This window comes from Primulina eburnea, chromosome 18 (assembly GCF_022965805.1).
Source record: "Primulina eburnea isolate SZY01 chromosome 18, ASM2296580v1, whole genome shotgun sequence".
NCBI classification, from domain to species: Eukaryota; Viridiplantae; Streptophyta; class Magnoliopsida; order Lamiales; family Gesneriaceae; genus Primulina; species Primulina eburnea.
The window spans coordinates 26,617,025-26,639,920 of record NC_133118.1 but is presented as its reverse complement, the minus strand read 5'-3'; the positions used below and the strand labels follow the sequence as shown (position 1 = coordinate 26,639,920).

The 22,896-nt window shown below is 39.1% G+C and overlaps 1 protein-coding gene across 1 annotated transcript; it reads right to left on the bottom strand.

Annotated features, from left to right (window-relative positions):
• Positions 1-5,921: 5,921 nt before the first annotated feature.
• On the bottom strand, positions 5,922-7,224 carry LOC140819213 (uncharacterized). The gene is made up of 3 exons (XM_073179226.1): positions 7,001-7,224; positions 6,590-6,779; positions 5,922-6,434 (listed from the first exon to the last, which is right to left on the bottom strand). Exons 1-3 carry the CDS (start codon positions 7,222-7,224, stop codon positions 5,922-5,924), a joined length of 927 nt encoding a protein of 308 aa, XP_073035327.1.
• Between the last annotated feature and the right edge of the window lie 15,672 nt (positions 7,225-22,896).

The following is a 22,896-nucleotide window of genomic DNA, read 5'->3' as shown; positions in this document are numbered from 1 at the left end:
AATCTCTCTAATATTTTCTTAGAGTTTATAGTAATCCAATACTATTTCTAGGTTTATATTATTCTAAACCATAATTTTATCTCAGTAATTTTATTCATTCTTAGTTGTTTCTGGTGTCTAATTTTTGTTATATTTTCTTGTTTTAAATATTCCAAAATAATGGAACAAAATATAGTAAACTAATTTATTATACACCATGATGTATAAAAACGATACATGATTGTGCTAAGTGTTGTTAAAGGGATCTACTTCAGGAACCATCTGTTACGACTGTGTGTTTAAGCTGTGAGGAGCATTTTGTAAAACTCAGTGGATATGACCCGACGATGTTTCAGTTAAAGAGGTAGAATATTTAGTTTATATTATGGAAGCATAATGGGATATACAACCCTCGTATTTACAGTATATAGGTTAGAAACTTTAATTTGTGTAACCTCATGTCTTTGGACATACTCGATATGTGTAACAATGCCGCGTACTTAAAAGAATGCTCCAGAATAAGTTAGAAAGTTTAAACTAATTTTTGATGAGCAAGATACTAAAGTATAAGTGAACTAAAGATTTATGGAAACATTTTCCTTAAAATAACTAACATAAATAAATTTGTTATATTTTTTACGCAATAGTTATTTTAAAAATTTTAAAATGTGATGAATTTGAATTATACAGTTCCCATGTATTTTACATACATGAGCTTAGATGTGGTAAAATGTTTATTTCAAATTTTATCTATAAACCAAAAATAATATATAAAATTAATTAAGGAAACTGAAAATATATATAATTTTGACTCAAGCATTAGTACTCAATTCGTGGAAAAGACTAAATAAAATTTTGTATTTAGCATTAAAAAAATGAATATAATTATTTATAAAGCTTGTATAGTCTCTTTCACAATATCTGATGTTGCTGAAATCTCAGATGGTAGCAGAGAGGTAGGATCCTCACTTGAAGAGCTCGGATCAGACCTTTGAAAGGTATTTGGAGGTCGGATCTTCACTTGGGAAGCTTGGATCAGACCCTTGAAATCTGGAAGCACAAACTGGAGTGTTAAAAGGGGGCCGTAAGGTTGTTCCGGCGTAGCCCATCCGACGCCCAAGTCAGAAAACAGAAAACTGAAAGAGTAATGTGTGTACTGAGAGAATGTGAATATATGAATGAATAAATAATGAACGAAACCTGGTATTTATAGGGGAACAATAGAGTCCTGATTTAGTAGATTTAGATCCTCAGAATCTTTGAAAAAATTGGTTAGATATTGTTTAATATTTGGTTAGATCGTTAACGGGCTTTACCTTTCTGAGCTTTGATTTTTGTGGGCTACCCGCTAACGTCTGAGTAAGAGATCTCGTAGGTATGATCCCGCCCATCACCTGGGCTCTTGGGAGCTCGGCTCGGAAGTTCGGCCACTACCTTTCCAATCGGTGTGAAAATGTCTTCTGGTAGGTCGGCTTGGGTCTTTCGTGGGAGGTCCGCACGGTTCTTCATGGGAGCTCGGCTCGGGAGCTCGGCATATTATTATTTTCATGTCCCGTTTAAGGGCGTTTAGGGAGGTCGGCCGAGGTGAGCTCCTGGATGACCTCCCGCTAACTCCGCGTCAAAAGACCTCTCATGAGTTCTTGAACGTTGGGCCATTAATTATCTGGGCGAACAAGAGTGGGCTGAGCCCGTCCTCAATCCGTGGGTATCACGAGTTCCCCCCTTAAGTCTAGCTGATGTTGTAGACCAGAAGCTCGTTGTTGCCCGAACTCTCGGTGGCCCATGGCTTTCTCGAGCTTAAAGGCTTTTAGTTGTGCCGAGCTTAAGATGACAAAGTTATAGGATGTTCTGACCCAAAGAGGGAAAGCCTTTAGCTGAGCTCTTAGTTTTTGGCTGTCCTGATCTGGAAGACGAAGCTTTTAGCCTAGCTGAGCAACTAAGCAAAGTTCTCCACTGTGTCGGGGTTTGACAAGGTTCTAGTTGAGCTGAGCTTAGACTCGAAGTACCTAGCCACACTGATTAAGTCGATAGTCATTACCCGTGCTGAGCTGAAAAAGAGCTGAGGCGCGAAGCTTCTAGCCCTATTGATTCCCGCCCTAAACACGAAACGTCGTTGTCACCGGTCAGTCAAACGGCTAGTTTCACGCATTCCGAGATGATCTTGGCCGTTCAACCCATTTTAAATCAACTGTCTGATCTCCTCCTGGTCCCTCTTTAAATACCAGCCACCCCTTCATTCATTTTTTACTTTTCCATCGTTTCAGCTTGGCTCCGACCTTCGAAAAGAATTCCTCTTTTTCTTTTCCAACTCCCTACCCCCGCTCTCCCGATCTCTATTAGGTATTGTTACCATGACCTCCCCAATTCTTCCTTCCCCGTCAACCTCCGAGGAGATCTTCCGAGAGGTGGATCAGTATGATCCCCTCACGGAGATCGTCTCGGGGTCAGGTGAGTGTCCTGAGACTGGGGGGGTCATCTCCCGCTTTACTACTGGTGATGACGGCCCAGTCTGGAACCAGCTTGGTCTCAGTCATCCCGAGGAGCTAACCAAGAAGTTCGCATCCGAACTCTCTCCCACGCCCCCTCGGATTATAAGTTTATCTTTCCTCATTCTGAGGAGAGGGCTAATAATCCCCCTCCTGGCTAATATACCTTCTATCAAGACCAGCTAGAGTGTGACCTTCTATTTCATCTCCCTCCTTTTTTCCAGCAGCTCAGCCAATTTTATCAAATCCAACTCGGCCACTTCACACCCAACGCTTTTCGTACCATGTGTAATTTTTTGTCTTTTCAAAGCCTTAGCTTTCGAAGTAGACCCCCTATGCTTCTCCCACTTCTACCTCCCTAAGAGGTCGGAAGAAGGCCCCTTCTACTTCTCAGCTCGGCCAAACTGTCAATTCTTCGAGGGGGCCCCGAGTTCTAACAAATTTTGGAAACACCATTATTTTTTTGTCCAACCTTCTGACATGTGGACATCTATTCCCAATAAAGGGCTGCTCTCCCTAAGCTCCCTTCTCCTACTCCGGGCTTTCGTAAGAGCCTCAGTTTCCTTGGGCCCTTTGAAGCCATCCGGGGTCGGCGTTTCCATACTCCCACCCTTTTAGCTGAGGGCCTCTTGCGCTATTACAGGCTCAGTTTGGCCAAAGTCACTCCCAAGAGCAATGAGGGTATGGAATTCAGCCCGACCTATGTCACTCGCACCCTTCTCTTTTGTTGTTTTGTTTTATTTATCTTTTTTTTTATTTTTTGATCTGACCCAGCTTTTTTTTGTCTCAGCTAGCAGAGTCATGAAGGCCCTGATTCAAAAAGTTGCGGCCCGCAAGCAGCAGAAGGCCAGCTCGGATAATGCGAGCAAAGGTAAGGCTGTGGCCAGCACTGAAGAGTCACCATGGTGACGGTTACTGAGGCTCTGGAGGCCCCCCAGAGCACATCTTCCCGGAAGCGTCGAGCCCCGGGCACCCCTGGCCCACTAGGTCAGTCCGGCAGTAGTGGGGAGCTCGGGCCTCTCCAGAATGATGTTGTTACCCTACGTCAATTCAGGCCGGATCCTTGTTCCAAGGTCATCCGCTGTAGATCAAACCTCTATGACATGTACCGGGATGACCTCCGGATAAAAGGGACAAGGCCCACTCCCCTGGTGGGAGCCGAGCTACGGGACATCGTCACTGTGGCCGATGCAGACTTTCTCCAAGAGCTTAACTGGTCCGAGCTCGTCTCAGTTCCACTACTGCCAGCACCGAGGTAATGTTTTTTCAAGTAATCTTTTTGTGCATTCTCTGAACCTAACTAAATGCTCTTTTTGTACAGACAGCCCTGCTAAACGCCGAGGTGGCTTTCCGGGCCACCAATTTTCGGAAGCAGTCCTCGAATATGCCAGAGCCTTCCAGGCAACCTCATCTGAGATGGATAAAAGGTTGGCCGACCTCACGGAGGACTTTGAGAGGGAGAAGGCCAACTCGAAGAGGCGGGAGGATGACATGCACCAGGGCTTTGCAGCGGAGACCTTGAAGTTAAAGGATGAGCTACGAGTGGTGGAGGTCCGGCTTGAGGCATCTCAGGAGAAGATCAGAGCTTCTAAGGAGGTGGCCAGGGCTGCTAAAGCTGACCTGGAAAAGGGCTCCGAGGTTTTCAAGGAAGCCTTCCTGAAGTAAGAAGGGTTTCTCTTACTGTTGCTGAGAGGGCCCTTGGCTTCATATATGTGGGCTTTGACGGTGTTGTGGCTCAGTTCAAGGAAGCCGGTTACCCTCCGGAGGGGGCCTCAGCCGATTTTCTAAATGCTCAGAGGGTTGTGGATAACCCCCCCAGAAACCTGACTAGCAAGGCTCCCCGCCCCAGCTCATTTGTATTTTTTTTTTAATTTTTCTTCCTTTTCCTTGTATAGAACTCCCTTAATGAAAACTTATATCATTATTTTCTCCCATGTGAGGCCAGCAAAACGCCTAGGGAACAATAGCCTGATGAGGTCGTCCTGAGGGAGGTCGGCTGGGCTCTTGGAGCTCGGCCTAAAACCAAAATTTCAACATGGTGAGTTCACACTGAGAGAGATCGGCTGGCTCTTGGAGCTCGGCCCCGTACTTGATAAAATTTTAACATACTGTGGTCACGTCGAGAGAGGTCGCCTGGCTCTTGGAGCTCGGCCCCGTAATTCATAAAATTTTAACATAGTGAGGTCGCGCTGAGAGAAATCAGCTGGCTCTTGGAGCTCGGTCCCGTACAATAAAATTGTAACATAGTGGGGTCAGGCTGAGAGAGGTCGGCTGGTTCTTGGAGCTCGGCCCCGTACTTGAAGAATAAAGTTTCTGCCGAGCAGAGGTGGGAATTAACACCTGTTCAGCTTGATCATGGCGAGATGAGTTATGCTGTCGTCAGAGCTCCTGAACTAAGGTCGGTTGAAAACCTTGTAAACTTGGCGTAACCAAGATGAGGTGAGCTCTGAAGCTCCTGAACTGAGATCGGGTGAAAACCCTTATAAACTTGGTGTAACTAAGATGAGGTGAGCTCTGAAGCTACTGAACTGAGTTAGGGTGAAAACCCTTGTAAACTTGGCGTAACCAAGATGAGGTGAGCCATGAAGCTCCTGAACTGAGATCAGGTGAAAACCCTTATAAACTTGACGTAACCAAGATGAGGTGAGCCCTAAAGCTCCTGAATTGAGATTGGGTGAAAACCCTTATAAACTTGGCGAAACCAAGATGGGATGAGCTTGAAGCTCTAAAACTGAGATCGGTTGAAAACCCTTATAAACTTGGCGTAACCAAGATGAGGTGAGCTCTGAGGCTCCTGAACTGAGATCGGCTGAAAACCCTTATAAACTTGGCGTAACCAATATGAGGTGAGCCATGAAGCTCCTGAACTGAGATCGGGTGAAAACCCTTATAAACTTGGTGTAACCAAGATGAGGTGAGCTCTGAGGCTCCTGAACTGAGATCTGGTGAAAACCCTTATAAACTTGGCGTAACCAAGATGAGGTGAGCTCCGAGGCTCCTGAACTGATTTAGGTTGAAAACCCTTATAAACTTGGCGTAACCAAGATGAGGTGAGCTCTGAGGCTCCTGAATTGAGATCGGGTGAAAACCCTTATAAACTATGCGTAACCAAGATGAGGTGAGCTCTGAAGCTCCTGAACTGAGTTAGAGTGAAAACCTTATAAACTTGGCGTAACCAAGATGAGGTGAGCTCTGAGGCTCTTGAACTGAGATCGGGTGAAAACTTTTATAAACTTGGCGTAACCAAGATGAGGTGAGCTCTGAAGCTCCTGATCTGTGTTAGGGTGAAAACCCTTTTCTGCAATAATTTCTAACCAAAATGCATAATTTTATTAATATATCTGAATAAAGCTTTAAAACCTGATGTCCTTGCAACAAAAGTAACTGACAAAATAAAAGAAACTAAAGTTCTAACAGTATTTAAGCATAATATTTGCGGAGGTGATACGTATTCCATTACCTCTTCAATTCCTTCCTCGCCCGGTCTTCTAAGTAATAAGCACCTGAGCTGAGCTTTTCTATCACCTTGAACGGTTCTTCCCATCTTGGATCTATCTTTCCGACCTCCACTTCTTGAATCTTCTTCCAAACTAGGTCTCCAACCTGGAAGCTCCTCTGAACGGCCTTCTTATTGTAAGATTGGGCTATACGTCTCTTGTAAGCTTCCATCCTTATGGTCGCGGCTTCCCTCTTTTCTTCCAAGAAATTTAAGTCTGCTGCTCGCCTCTCATTGTTTGGCTCATTATAGAATATTACTCGGGAGGTCTCTTCGCCGATCTCTGCCTGAAGCACTGCCTCATTTCCATAAACCAAGCTGAAAAGCGTCTCCCCCGTGCCAATCTTCGAAGTAGTCCTGTATGACCAAAGCAAACTGGGGAGTTCCTCCACCCAATTACCTTTTGCGTTCCCAAGTCGGGTTTTAAGGCTCTGCACTAAGGACCTATTGGTGACCTCCAGTTGGTCATTGCACTGAGGGTAGGCCACAAAGTGAAGTGCTGCTGAATCTTCATTTCTTTGCACCAGGCTTGGATCCGGTTTCCCTGAAATTTTCTTCCATTGTCAGATATCGACTTCCTCGAGACCCCAAACCTGTAGACAATGTTCTTCCAGAGAAATTTGAGTACCTCACTTTCAGCCTCAGCCTCCATCCGTTTTGAAAAATAATCAATAACAACAAGCAAGAACTTTTTCTGGGCTGGGGCTGTGGGAAAAAGTTCCACAATATCGATCCCCCATTGATCAAACGGGCAGGCTGCCACAATACTCCTCATTACTGTGGCTGGCTGATGTTGGAGTTTCGCATGACGTTGGCAACTGTTGCATGAGATGACGTTAGCTAGAGCGTCTTTCAGCATAGTGGGCCAAAAATAACTGGCCAGAAGTGCCTTTCGTGCCAAGAAGTAAGATCCCAAGTGATTTCCGCAACAACCTTCGTGAATCTCCTTAGCACGTAGCTAGATTGCTTGGGACCAAAGCACTTGAGAAGAGGTTGAGAGAGTGACCTCTAGTAGAGAGCTCCATTAACAAGTATAAACCGAATGTTCCTTCGCTTCATCCTGTATGCCTTTTTTGGATCTTTGGGGAGCACCCCATTTTTCATGTATCCCAATAACTCGGCACACCAATAATTGTCTTTGGGTTCGGGAGATGGAGAGTACATTATCTTCATGTATTGCGGTCCTGGTCCATATTGAATGTCATATTCTCCCAGTTCAGTGGTCCATTTCACCAACCTTCCCGAGGTATCAGCATGAGTCATTATATTCCCCAGAGGGCTGCTAGTGAGGACCATAATGGGGTGACATAGGAAGTATGGCCTTAGTATTCGAGCTGTTGTGACCAAAGCTAGAGCAAGTTTTTTCTACCACTATATATCTAAGCTCCGCTCCTTTGAGTGTATGAGAGATGTAATATATGGGACTCTGTTCAATGCCTTTCTGTCTGATCAAGACTGAGCTTACAGCCGTTTCAGTGGCCGAGAGATAAACATATAATTGCTCTCCTGGAGCTGGCTTGGCTAGTATGGGGAGCTCAGCCAAATACTTTTTTAAATCATCGAATGCCTTCACGCATTCTTCATCCCACTCAAACTTCTTAGATTTCCTGAGAACTCGGAAGAAAGGCAGATTTCGGTGGCTGCTCTTGAAATGAATCGCGATAAAGCTGCAATTCTCCTGGCAAGCTTCTGGACCTCTTGGAGATTCCGAGGAGGTGACATAGATTGAATGTCTTTTACTTTCTAAGGGTTGGCCTCAATTCCTCTTTCCGTTATCATATATCCCAGAAGCTTTCCGCTCCTGACCTCGAAGGCGTACTTCTGGGGGTTCAGCTTTAACCCATAAGATCTCAGAGTGGCAAAGGTCTCACGGAGGTCCTTTATGAGGTTGGCCGAACTCTTGGACTTTACCAAACTATCATCCACATAGATCTCCACATTTCTTCCAACTTGAGCTGAAAAAACCTTGTCCATGAGCCTTTGATAGGTAGTTCCTGCATTTTTTAACCCGGAAGGCATTATCACATAACAGAATGTCTCCTTGGAGGTGACGAAGCTTACTTTATCCTGGTCTTCCTCTGCTAGTGGGATCTGATGGTATCCCTGATAAGCATCCATTAGACATAGTTATTAATTACCTGCGGTGGATTCAACCAGTTGATCGATCCTTGGTAAGGGGTAATAATCTTTTGGGCAAGCTTTGTTAAGATCTCTGAAAAATATATTGACTCAAGTTTTTCTTTTGAAAAAATGGAAACTCTATTTTAGGTAATGAAGAACTTGTTATACCATCTTATGGTAGATTGGTGAATTATTGGGCCGAGCTGGATTTGAACCAGCGTAGACATGTTGCCAACGAATTTACAGTCCGTCCCCTGCCCTAAGGAGCTCTATTGGACATGTTTAAATCTAGATGTATAAAACTCAAATAAATGTCAAATATGCCATATATCAAGTTAAATGATTTTAACCGTGACTATATAGTTGATTTCTAGTACAAGAAAACTAGGTGTTATTTGACATTAATCTTCAAATCTTCATCAAAATCAAATCCACGCCTCCAAATTAAATTCAACGATCCAAGCACGACTTAAGGATTTGCTCATGAAGAATATTGCAAGGCCGTCATGCTGAACATCAGAAGGAAGTGAAATATGGAATCTTGATGCAAAATACCCGAAGCAATGAAAAAGTTAGAATGCCATCAAGGTATGCAAAGAAATTAAACAAGGCAGATTGAAGAAGTGCAAGGTCTTATGTTACCTCTACGTAAAATTTCCTCAAGACGCTAACAAAAGAAAAGTAAAAGACCGATTTCCAGAATTTTTGATCAGATGTTCAATAAACTTCGCATCAGCGTTTCTTCGGCCGATATCTTAGAACGAACGACATGTTGTGCAAGTTTAGGAAGGAGATCTTGTCCGAAGAAGACAGTATATTTTGAAATGTTGTGTTGGTTGGATAAAAAAAAGCTCCCACCAAAGCACCAGGATCATTTGTTGATCTTAGAGCTAGATAAAATCAAAATTTGTCCTTGAAACTTGCTAATTTTGAATCTTGTTGAAAATATGAAAATATTTATACATTTGAATAATGTATCTTTTTATTATAATATAAGTAGTTTTGCTAAAAAGAAAAAAGAGGAAAAAAGTTACTAACTTAGCACCTAAAGAAGGGGGCAGGCATCATGTGAATGTGGCACTAATAAAGGAGAGAATATAAGTTCAAATTTTTATTTTTATTTTTTTGTTGCTTCTTCTTTTGACTTTGAAATAAATAAAAAGAACAAAGATTTTCGAGCTAATATTCGATTTGTTCAAACTTAAACAGGTCCACAAAATAATCCGAAAAATTGATATTTCCAAACAATTAAACAAATAATTTGCTAAAATATCTAACATCCATTCGATCATATACCGACGAAGTTAAACCGAAATTTTACTAACCCCTACGTCCTCCGATACGCGTATAGATTGCGAATTGTCATGTAAAGTTGGTTCGAGTGTACAATTAAGCTCAATCATCATTATTCATCATTAACTAAAGGTTAATGCATATCATTATGTCTTCTAAAATAATAATGCAAACTTTATTGGTGGAAATTTTAGATAATTCCAGACAACATGTGTTTTTTCATATTGCTCAATACATTGTATCAAATGAAAAAATGACGTGACTCTGAAAAAATGATCAAATATAACTCCGACATATTATTCCAAATATAATAATATTTATTCACTCAATATATATGCATGTGGGTAATTTTTTTTTTTTTAAAAAGTCATAATTAGTTATCACCACCTAATTAATATCATAATAAAATAAACTTATATTTTCATGATTTTGAAAAATTGTCTAATTCAAACAAAAAGAAAAGCTAATAACAAACCATATATAATACGATTGCTAATTCTTCTTTTCTTTTTTTGGTCAAAAGAAATAGTCGGATCCACTCTTCGAGGCGAGCTTTGGGTCCAAAAAGAAGGATGCTCCGCTTCCGATACACGAAATAAGTAAAATACGGGATAAAAAAGAAAACCTAATTCTAGTGAAAAAATTGAGAGGGTTCCTCCAATAATAAAATCTCAACATTTCATGAATAATCTTCCAACACATGCAACCCATGCAAAACTTACATTTTGTAATTAAATTATATTTAAAATTCTTCTTATGATTTCATTTGCACTGGCGCAAATCTTCTGATCTTCCCGGTAGCCTTCAGACATTATCGGAGAATCTGAATTCCGGTATGTGTCCGCCGCCGTTGTAAGGTGGTTTTCCCTTTGCTCCTCCTCCTACTCCTCCCTTGGCAGCCATTTTGCCACTTGGGATCTTCTTGTCGAACCCAAATTCTATGTCTCCATCTCGCACGCTGAAGCCGCCCGGTTTCTGCTTAGGTTCCCACTCCTTAGGGCCAAGAAAATGGCTCGGTTTCAGAGCTTTGGTGTTGTGGCTAGCCTGCTTCGGAACGTGGCGCCTCCGGCCGAACATCCGTCCCAGAACACAAGCCACAGCAGACACCACAATGATCACGGCCAAGACTATAAAAACAGGTCCGAACGAGCCGTTCGAGTTGGAAGAATTCGGCTGAGAAGTGAAGGGAGTGGGATAGAACTCATCTGGATCTGATGACATTTTACGTTTTTTTGGTTTTGATTAATTTGGAGGGAATTTGGATACGAAGAGATGTGATTATGTGGGTGGGGAATATTTTGTTGTTCTTTGAGAATAAATTGGGCCAATGTAGTGAGTTAATAAAGGAAGCAATCAATCCTAAAAACACACACACATGTGTATATATTTATGAGCGAGTCTCATGCATGTGAGAACGTTTCACGGATCTTAATCTGTGAGACGGGTCAACCCTACCGCTATTCACAATAAAAAGTAATACTCTAGCATAAAAAGTAATATTTTTTCATGAATAATAATAACCGTCTCACAAATACGAACCGTGAAACCGTCTCACACAAGTTTTTGGCTTTTTGTCAATATTTATTATGCATATAATTGATTTCCTTATCAGCCACTATGAGCATCTATGTAAGCATCTGTTAGGACCAACGGAATCCGGATATCTCCACACTGATATGATATTTACCACTTTGGGTTTTAACCCTCATGGTTTTGCTTTTGGAACCACCCAAAAGGCCTCATACCAATGGAGATATCATTCCATCTTTATAAACCCATGATCTTTCTCTAGATCTTCCAATGTGGATTTTGGTTGCATCCCAACAGCATCGTTAAAATATAAAACTGTAAATCTAATAGATGGACGTCACGTCAACTGTGTGAATATTAAATATCCAAGATATCAAATATCTTTATATATATATGTAAACGGTGTGAATATTAAATTTCCAAGATATCAAATATCTTTATATAGAAATATATATATATATATATATATATATATATATATATATATAAATATATATATATATATATTTCGATATATATATGTTAAAAATTCGAAAAACAATATATATATATATTTTAAAAAAATCAATATATATGCTAAAAATTCGAAAATGGTCTTTCAAATTGGTTTATAAATACTTCTTATATACTATACATAAGCAATGTAAAACAAAAAACAAAAACTTCTAATTGTTATATACTTATATGACGATTCGTATACTTTTTTACAGATTTTAATGCTAAATTTATGTGTGTGTGTATATATATATTAGAATTTTTTTTAATGGAGCTGAGAGATAATTTGGTCCATGGCTTGTTTGACTGTCATTTTAGTTCTTTCACTTTCATTTTGTTCTTTTTATTTAATATTTTGCTTTTTTATACAGTATTTATTTTGCTTTTGGACGTAAGAGTTTGAATGTCACATTAATCAATAAAGCGTGGCAGATAAAAAAAGAAAAAATAGTCACTAAGCTTTTGCTTTAGTGTTGGATGGGACAATATTTATATTGTCACGTCACTTTTTTGGTTCGACAATTATGTTTCAACATTTGTTGTGAGAATACTACAGCAGCTTTTGCAATTTTTTGGTTTTATTATAATTGTACGAAATAAATTTTGTTTCGTGAACGTTTGAAGTTTTATTAAATCAAATTGCTTGTGAATTTAAAATGGAAGATAACAAATTTCCAAATTTATGGAGAGACGATCTCTAGTCACCACACACAAAAAAAAAAAAAAGAAGAAGAAGAAGACGGTTGGCGATGTTTTGAATTTCATCTCTTTATCGGTCGTCGTTGACTATTAGCAATAGATTTCAAAAAAACGTTGCAATTTCAAAAAATCGTAGCAAATTTAGCGAAGATTATTTTTAAAAAATTCGTTAAATTAGTGACGGATTTAAAAAATCGTCGAAAATTATTTTTTTTAAATTATTTACAATAAAATAATAATATCTAAATTTTTATAATTAATAAATTTTAAAATATTCTTATATTTAGAATTTTAATTATTAATATGTTTCTATTTTAAATTTTTTATTAATGCATTTGAATATTTATCAAATATAATAAATTATGTTAAATGTCTTCAAAAAATAACATTAAACTAATATATATATCAAATCGAATCCGACTCATATAATATATATAAAAATTTCAAATCTTATCAATACATAAATTAAAATGTGCAATAAATATCATCAACAAAATTTAATAAAATTGTCATACGGTGCGTCAGTCTCGTTATTTTCGTAATCGTCGTGGTCATCACCATAATCATCCTTGTCATGACCATCGTCATCGTTGTAACCGAAGTCATGTGATGACTCGATATATTGTTGTGAGTAACCGCGCCTATGCAAGGACCTACACTCGTTCGATGGTCCGACGGCGAAGCGGCCGATATGTGATCCTCCCGCTGTGAAGCGGCCGTTGTGGGAGGAGCTGCGTGGGTGGAATGCTCTGTCACATGGCTGCAAGGGTGGCTGCATTGTTGGATTAAAGGTGGGCTTTTAGGCTTATGGGCTTTCCATGTGAGTGAATGAAAATTTGGAAAGGTGGGTTTGTCCCACATTGAAAAATTAAAGTGGTATAGATATGTTTATATTGTGTTATACTTTATGGTGGTGTAACAATGATTGGTCAAGAGGCTCTCTCTCACGCACACAGGCGCCGGGGGTGCAAATCATGGGCCCGATTTTTGCGGTGGAAAAAGGCTTGACTTGTGTGCAAGCATACGAGCGTGACCTGGGCGCATCGAATGTCGGACCGATCAAGGCAAAATTCGCTTAGCAGTCTATGCCATCTTTTGTTATTTTTTTTTTGTTGAGACCTTTCACATGCCCTTGAGACCTTTCACATGACTTGGCTTTTGATGCTTCATCTCACCAACTCTTGGTGTTTTATCTACCATCTTTAAGGCAACCATTGGCCTTTCATATGGATGGTATTGACATGTATAAATAGGAGATGTGCTTAGCCAAGAAAGAAGAGAGAAAAAACACCTGAGAATTCACTTTCCCTGCATTCTGTTTTCCGTCTTGCTGTCGTTCTTCTGAACTTCTGGTTCTGCTACAGTACCAGTTCTGCTACAGTACCATTCTGCTACAGTTCTGCTTCTGCTACAGTACTGCATCTGCTACAGTGCTTGTTCTGCTACAGTACTGCTTCTGCTTGTTCAGGTACTGATTTTGTTCGCTAGCATAATGCTTTGTGCTGCAACTCTGCTGGTTTGCCCGTTGTATCCTGGGAAACAGACGTCCGTTGAATCCTTGGAGCACATACCGGAGGGGGCGAATATGTTTTAAGGAATCTGTACAAGTTACAGGCCTCGGTTTGATTTACTTAACCATTATACTACTTTTTTGATTAACTACACCGATCTGCTGGTTTTACACATAGCTATCTGTTCTGGTTTTCCATATATTTTGAACAACATGCATATGTGCTCCTTGAGACATTGCCAGCAACCAGAATACGTACTTGCTCTTCCAAAGATGACATTCAAGTCTTCAACAACTCGTTCTCCTCTTCAACTCCTTAAACTCCATATGAAGTATACCAGACCGCGCATTTGTTGCGGCTAAATCCTCCCTCAATTTCAGGTCTTCTCGATCGTAGCTGCCTTTGAACTCCCAGCAACACTAGAACCTCGACGTCAACATGGAGCCATCTCCTCAGGATAAATCATAGAAGTCATGTATCGACAAACATACATCTACTTTTTTGGTCCCACGTCTCACCAACTTGAACATGATGTTTACCTCATGTGCACTAAGAGCTTCCGATCGTCCCGTCCTCATAGGGCGTTAACGACTCAGCAATATATGTTTTCATTGCTTCCTGCTAGAAAGAATATAATTTTTATTATTATTTGATTTATTATTATTTTAAAAGTTATTTCATAAAATTACTTCAATAAATTTCTAACATAAACTTGCATTCACAGGTCATGACTGCTGCTCATCAACGAACATTCTATTTTCATGCCTATGTGTGTGTACGTAAATCTCTCATGATGTAAGGTCTCGCCCATGACGTTGACGCTGCATACAAAATTAAATAACAATAATAATATTACTTACTATAATAAGTATTATTATATGTACAATAGAAAACATTGTAAATAAACAATTTAGTTACCAGAGTAGCTCCATGTGCAGCTTATGACTTCGATCCTGCAGTTTCTGTTTTCCTTGTTCTTTGAAGCCTTTGCATTCCAAAGTTGACTTTGTCAAACAATGTTATACAAAATGTATGGAATAAACAGAAAGGTATACTAAAACCAACGAACTAGTAGTATGAACAAAACAGTAGCACAATGCTTAAAATAAAACAAACCGAGGCCTGTATGAAAATACAGTGTCCTTAAAACAGATTCGTCCCCTCCGGGATGTGCTTCGAGGATGAACTTGGACGTCTGTTTCCCAGGATACAACGGAACAACCAGCAGTGACTTAGCACGAGACACTACTACGACGAACTGAATGCGTACCTTTACTTTATCACCGAGATTTAACGGAGGCCAAAAGAAAAGCTAACAATATGAAATGCAAGAGAATACTTGAAAGAGAAAAGATTTTCATGCACTTTGAAATGGGGAAATGAGCACACTATTTATAAGCCCCCAAAAAACATACCAAGAGTCATGCAAGATTAATTAACTCAATTAATCTTCCCATTAACTCAAGAATATGAAGAGCCACAAGTTTTCAAGTAACTCAAGAATGTGGAAAGTCAAAAGACACTCCACAATAATGAGCCACAACCTACTCAAGAATGTGGAGAACCAAAAGGCACTCCCACATTCAAGACATGTAATTTTTATACAAAATGTATGGAATAAACAGAAAGGTATACTAAAACCAACGAACTAGTAGTATGAACAAAACAGTAGCACAATGCTTAAAATAAAACAAACCGAGGCCTGTATGAAAATACAGTGTCCTTAAAACAGATTCGTCCCCTCCGGGATGTGCTTCGAGGATGAACTTGGACATCTGTTTCCCAGGATACAACGGAACAACCAGCAGTGACTTAGCACGAGACACTACTACGACGAACTGAATGCGTACCTTTACTTTATCACCGAGATTTAACGGAGGCCAAAAGAAAAGCTAACAATATGAAATGCAAGAGAATACTTGAAAGAGAAAAGATTTTAATGCACTTTGAAATGAGGAAATGAGCACATTATTTATAAGCCCCCAAAAAACATACCAAGAGTCATGTCATGCAAGATTAATTAACTCAATTAATCTTCCCATTAACTCAAGAATATGAAGAGCCACAAGTTTTCAAGTAACTCAAGAATGTGGAAAGTCAAAAGACACTCCACAATAATGAGCCACAACCAACTCAAGAAAGTGGAGAACCAAAAGGCACTCCCACATTCAAGACATGTAATTTTTATTCAAATTTCCAACAATCCCCCACATGAATGAAAATTGATATACATCTCGGTGACAAAGTTCTACAGTTGAATCCTGCATAGGATAGGTAGGTGTTTTCCTTTGAACCTTCCCTCATGAAATATATTTGCTTTACTAGCTGACCAGTAGACATGATGTCCTTGAACTGTTCTGCCGTTTATGTAAATTAAGATATATTTCACACAAGACTCTTCCTGATACTATTCAGTTCTCATGATTGTGTTCGTTTTGGCCATGAACACACGCCTGGTTCTGCGAGAGGGTCTAGAATTGAGCCTTGCAATTCCTTCGAAGCGGCCCCATTTCTCTCTCACATAGGTGATTCTATATTCTTCTCATCAGAATCATTAAAAGCCGTAAGCTTATCCTCAACATTCACTGTTTCATAATAGGAATGGACTAGGGATAACCCCCACAGTGATTCTCCAAATTAATGCGATTAGGTTGTCCCATTGAACCTAGTTCTTGGGATCTCCAGTCAGCGTAGGTTGGGTTTTCCTTCGCACCAATTTATTTTATAAGCTTGAGCCCCATTCCCCTTGACGATTTTGCAACTAATTCTCTGTTTAACCCTTTGGTTAGCGGATCCGCTATATTATCCTTTGACTTTACATAGTCAACAGAGATAACTCCGGTTGAGAGTAGTTGTCTAATGGTATTGTGTCTACGATGTATATGCCTAGACTTACCATTATACATTGTATTTTGTGCCCTTCCAATTGCAGATTGGCTATCACAATGAATACATATAGCCGGCACTGGTTTTTCCCATTCTGGAACATCTTCTAAAAAATTACGCAGCCATTCAGCCTCTTCACCACACTTGTCAAGAGCTATAAACTCAGATTCCATCGTGGATCTGGCTATTACAGTTTGTTTAGAAGATTTCCACGCAATTGCTGCACCTCCTAAAGTGAATACAAATCCACTTGTAGATTTTGAATCTTGCATATCAGATATCCAATTAGCATCACTGTATCCTTCGATAACAGCAGGATATTTGGTATAGTGCAGCCCATGATCACGAGTGTACCTTAAGTATCTTAGCAATCTGATAATTGCTTTCCAGTGTTCAACTCCTGGATTACTCGTGAATCTACTCAATTTGCTCACTGCATAGTCTATGTCTGGTCTTGTACAACTCATCAAGTACATCAGACTTCTAATGACTCGAGAGTATTCTAATTGAGACATATTCTCACCTCGATTCTTTGATAGATGTTGACTGGTATCTATCGGGGTTCTAGCCAATGCAGAGTCATCGTTATTGAATTTCTCAAGTATTTTGTCAACATAATGTGACTGACTTAGGACTATCCCTTCTGATACTCTATGAATTTTAATTCCAAGGATTACATCGGCTAAGCCCAAATCTTTCATGTCAAATATTGAGTTCAATAATTTCTTTGTGGATTTAATCATCTTATCATTACTACCAATGATAAGTATGTCATCTACGTAAAGACATAAAATGATATATCCATTTTCAGTGTTTTTTATGTATACACATTTGTCACATTCACTGAATTTAAATCCACTTTCCATCATGGCTTTATCAAATTTTTCGTGTCATTGCTTTGGTGCTTGTTTTAAGCCATATAGAGACTTCACCAGTTTACAAACCTTATTTTCTTGCCCAGTCGCAGAAAATCCCTCAGGTTGTTCCATGTAAATTTCCTCTTCTAAATCCCCATTTAGAAAAGCAGTCCTTACGTCCATTTGGTGTACTTCAAGATTCCGCAAGGCGGCAATCGCAAGTATCACTCGAATAGAGGTTATTCTCGATACAGGAGAATATGTGTCAAAGTAATCAAACCCCTCACGTTGATGGTAACCTTTAATTACCAATCTAGCTTTATACTTATCTATTGTTCCATCTGATTTCCTTTTCCTTTTGAAAACCCATTTACAGCCTAGTGGTTTGCTTCCCGGAGGAAGATTTACTAATTCCCACGTATGGTTTTGTAAAATGGATTCCATTTCGGAATTGATAGCAGCCTCTTTCCATAGAGGTCCCTCAGATGAACTAATTGCTTCCTTGAAGCTTTGAGGTTCACTTTCCATCATGAAAGTGATGAAATCCGGACCAAAGGATTTCTTAGTCCTAGCTCTCTTGCTACGTCTAGGTTCAATGTCTTGATCAAGCTCTTGTTCTTCATCAATTGTTTTATACAATCTTTTGGATGAACTTGGTTCTTCCTTAGATTTGCATGGAAACATGTGTTCAAAGAACGAAGCATTTCTTGATTCCAATATCGTATTCTTGTGAATATCAGGTATTTGAGATTCGTGTACAAGAAAACGATAAGCGCTACTGTTTTGAGCATATCCAATGAAAATGCAATCAACAGTTTTTGGTCCTATCTTTACCTTCTTTGGAGTGAGTACTGCTACCTTGGCAAGGCACCCCCACACTCGCAAGTATTGGTAAGAAGGACTTCTACCTTTCCATAACTCGTATGGGCTTTTATCTTGCTTCTTTCGGGGCACCTTATTTAAAAGGTAATTTGCTGTTAGAACAGCTTCCCCCCACATGTTCTGTGGTAAACCAGAACTTAATAGCAACGCATTCATCATTTCTTTCAATGTGCGATTCTTTCTCTCTGCAATGCCATTTTGCTGAGAAGAATAAGGTGCAGTTCTTTCGTGTTTGATACCATGTTGAGCACAAAACTCAGCAAACGGTGATTCATATTCACCTCCACGATCACTTCTTAGCACCTTAATTTTCTTGCTAAGTTGATTTTCAACTTCACTCTTATATTGGACAAATTTGTCAATAACTTCATCCTTACTTTTGAGGAGATACACATAACAAAATTTTGTGCTATCGTCAACAAAAGTAATGAAGTATTTATTTCCACCACGAGTTTGTACACCTTTTAAATCACATGCATCACTGTGAATTATATCAAGTGGTTCACTATTTCTTTCAATAGTTCGAAAAGATGATCTCGTTAGTTTTGCCTCAACACAAGTTTCACATTTGTGTTGTTTATCAATTTGGAATGCAGGAATGCTTTTCATGTTTATTAATCTACGAATTGTATCGTAATTAACGTGTCCAAGTCTACCATGCCATAAACAAGAAGACTCAAGCAAGTAAGCAAAAGTATTAACTTTATTGATCACGGGCTTAATAGCCATTACATTTAGTTTGAACAAACCATTACAAACATAACCTTTGCCAACAAACATTCCACTCTTAGACAAAACAACCTTATCTGACTCGAAGACAATGCAGAAACCATGCTTGTTAAGAAGCGACCCGGACACCAAGTTCTTGCGGATGTCAGGCACATACAGCACATTGTTCAACGTCAGTTCTTTTCCCGATGTCATCTTTAGGACAACTTTTCCTTGACCCTTGATTTCAGAAGTGGCGGAATTTCCCATGAACAGCTTTTCCCCATTCTCAGATTCCTCAAGAGTTGCAAACATCTCCTTATCCGAGCAAACATGGCGAGTGGCACCCGTGTCGATCCACCACTCCCTTGGATTCGAACCCACCAGATTAACCTCTGATATTACAGCACAGAGATTCATGTTCGAAACCTCATGAGCAATGTTATCTACCACATTCGCCTCTCGGTTTCTTTTCGGCTTCTTACATTCAGATGCCTTGTGACCCATACCATCACAGTTGTAGCATTTTCCAGAGAACCTTTTCTTTGACACGCCTCCTTTGGGTCCCATGTTCAACCTTTTGCTGGAGGAGGAAAATGTTCTCTTTTTCGAGCTTTGGACATGCTCGACAACATTTGCCTTAGCGGCAACAGGAGAAAATAATCGTCTTTCCGAACTCTTGTTGTCTTCCTCGATGCGAAGTCGAACAATGAGTTCTTCCACATTCATCTCCTTTCGCTTGTGCTTCAAGTAGTTTTTGAAATCCTTCCAAGCTGGTGGTAGCTTCTCAACAATAGCAGCCACTTGGAATGATTCGCTCAAAGTCATCCCCTCACCGTGAATCTCGTGAAGAATCACTTGGAGTTCTTGAACTTGGCTGATAACCGGCTTTGAATCCACCATTTTAAAGTCCAGAAAGCGACCAACAAGAAACTTCTTGGCCCCGGCATCCTCGGTTTTGTACTTTCTGTCAAGGGATTCCCACAACTCTTTAGCCGTTTTCTTTTCGCAAAACACGTTGTAGAGCGAATCTGACAATCCGTTTAGTACATAGTTTCGGCACAAGAAATCAGAATGATTCCATGCCTCAACCGCACTAACAGATTCAACATCTCCCTCACCCTCGTTGAGTTTAGGAGCATCCTCCGTGAGGAATCTAGCCAGGTTCAGCATCGTCAAGTAAAATAGCATCTTCTGCTGCCACCTTTTGAAGTCCACACCAGTAAACTTCTCGGGTTTTTCACCGTGACTTGCTGGAACAGCAACCGCAGCAGCACGTGGGGTACCATGAGGGACAACTTGAGGAGGGACAACATGAACAGTTTCCCTTTGCACGTTAGTTTCAGTAGCCATATCTGAAACAAAACTCGTTATAAGTAATCTGTTTTAAGATTGTTATACAAAGTGTATGGAATAAACAGAAAGGTATACTAAAACCAGCGAACTAGTAGTATGAACAAAACAGTAGCACAATGCTTAAAATAAAACAAACCGAGGCCTGTATGAAAATACAGTGTCCTTAAAACAGATTCGTCCCCTCCGGGATGTGCTTCGAGGATGAACTTGGACGTCTGTTTCCCAGGATACAACAGAACAACCAGCAGTGACTTAGCACAAGACACTACTACGACGAACTGAATACGTACCTTTACTTTATCACCGAGATTTAAGGGAGGCCAAAAGAAAAACTAACAATATGAAATGCAAGAGAATACTTGAAAGAGAAAATATTTTCATGCACTTTGAAATGGGAAAATGAGCACACTATTTATAAGCCCCCAAAAAACATACCAAGAGTCATGCAAGATTAATTAACTCAATTAATCTTCCCATTAACTCAAGAATATGAAGAGCCACAAGTTTTCAAGTAACTCAAGAATGTGGAAAGTCAAAAGACACTCCACAATAATGAGCCACAACCAACTCAAGAAAGTGGAGAACCAAAAGGCACTCCCACATTCAAGACATGTAATTTTTATTCAAATTTCCAACAAACAACATTTCAACTGACCCACTGTTCCTCGTTTACTGTCTGAGGATACCGCCCAAAAGTTCTCCACGAGTGTATCGTGTGGCGGTAAAAGTAACCACATTGACTTAACCACATATTTCTGATAAACTCATCATCTTCTTGGTCCACTGGTATTTTTCTGCAAATTTGAAGTAACATTTATAATTAATTTAAACTAACCAAATTTAACATATAAAAAAATCAATTAAAAAACAAAGTAAAGTTTCAGTATTATGTTAGTAACAACGAACTCATCTCAGTACCATTGCCTCTGTTCAGGCGTGACGTACTTCCCCGAAGGCCCACCGAGGCAAGTATGCAATGCGAATCTAGAAGTCATGTATCTTGACACCTTGCCATTATTCAACATAAATATGTTGTATATAATTTAATTAAATATTGTTATAAATTAATAAACTCCAACATATGTCCTAATTAATATAATACTATTTATTCTAATAATTTATTTAATATAATAAAGCAACTTACACACCATCCTTCATCGATAAAACTATACGGTTATCCACACGCGTATTGTCCTGCTGTTGTGAAGCCATACGTACTATATACCTAGAAATTAAAAGTAAACAAACTACATGAAAAAATATGTGGAATTTGAAGCATCAAATTGATATGTAAATATTCAAACTGAAAATTTATCAATCTCAAATTTTACATTAAGTCTATCAAACAGAAGCAACCACATGAGTAGAACATTATATCACACGAAGAAAGACATGGCACGTTGAACAAAAACAACCATATGTAAAAAAAAAAAACATGCACGTGATAACTAATCAGTGTCAATATAGTTGTGAAAGACATCGTCGATTGACGTTTGAAAATAATCTCTATCACTATCACTTATTATTCACATCAAGATCATTATCGTACAAAACCGTGACATCGACAATATTTTGTGATGTCAACAAAAATTGAGTTCCAATAACATGATTTTCATCACTTTTGTTGTTTTGAAAAACATATGTTATTAGATCAACTGCATTTACACTTGACTTCATATCTATAACATATGTTATTTTTCTTAAACTACTCATGAATAGTCAATCTGAATTTACTCTTTTACTTCTTGGGTAAGTCAAGTACACAACTTTACAAAATTGTGTAGCAAAGACAAATGGTTAGCAATAACCTAAATTCTTTTCCAATTAACATCCGCGATGTCATACTTCTAGTGTACGCATGTCCCTAATCTAAGATAAGTATCAAACCAAGAACATATAAAAATTTTGGCTTTTTTTAGTGGCAAACCAGAGTATTCAATCTCAATTATCTTTTCGAGCTGAGCATAAAATTTGGTACATTCACCATGACTTGAATGACCGCGAACTTGAACCTGAGCATAAAATTTGGTACATTTTTACTTTTTGCAATTGTCTTGCAAATTGCTTAATAATAGCATAATTGAATTCACAGGTCTGCAATGTTGCCTACGAAAAAAATAAGTTAGTGATGTATATATGGTTCAATAATTAATAATATTAATTATATATTCTTACTTAGTATTTGGAAGATTCCCAAAAATTTTGTCTGCAGCAATGCATCAACAACAGAAATAGTTATATCTATATTAAATTCCATTACGAAATTGTATATAAATGTTGGAACTTATAATTGTTAACTTAAAAAATGAATCTACTTGATGGATTTACTTTTCGTACCTCACGAAGAGCTTGAATTCAATACAATTAAGTAAAACGTAAGTAGTAACAACCTGATATTCCTCATTCGTAAGCCATCTAAATCTTGCAGCGCCAATCAGTATAACCACGATATCGAAATATGGTTAACTATTAGACCAAAGTGATTTGAAGTTCTGAAATCAGTGGCTGAAGAAAAACATCAAGTTTCTCTATTGGGTTAATTGGGTCAGGTGCAATAACAGTAAGGAACATGTATTATTTTTTCATACACATCCATG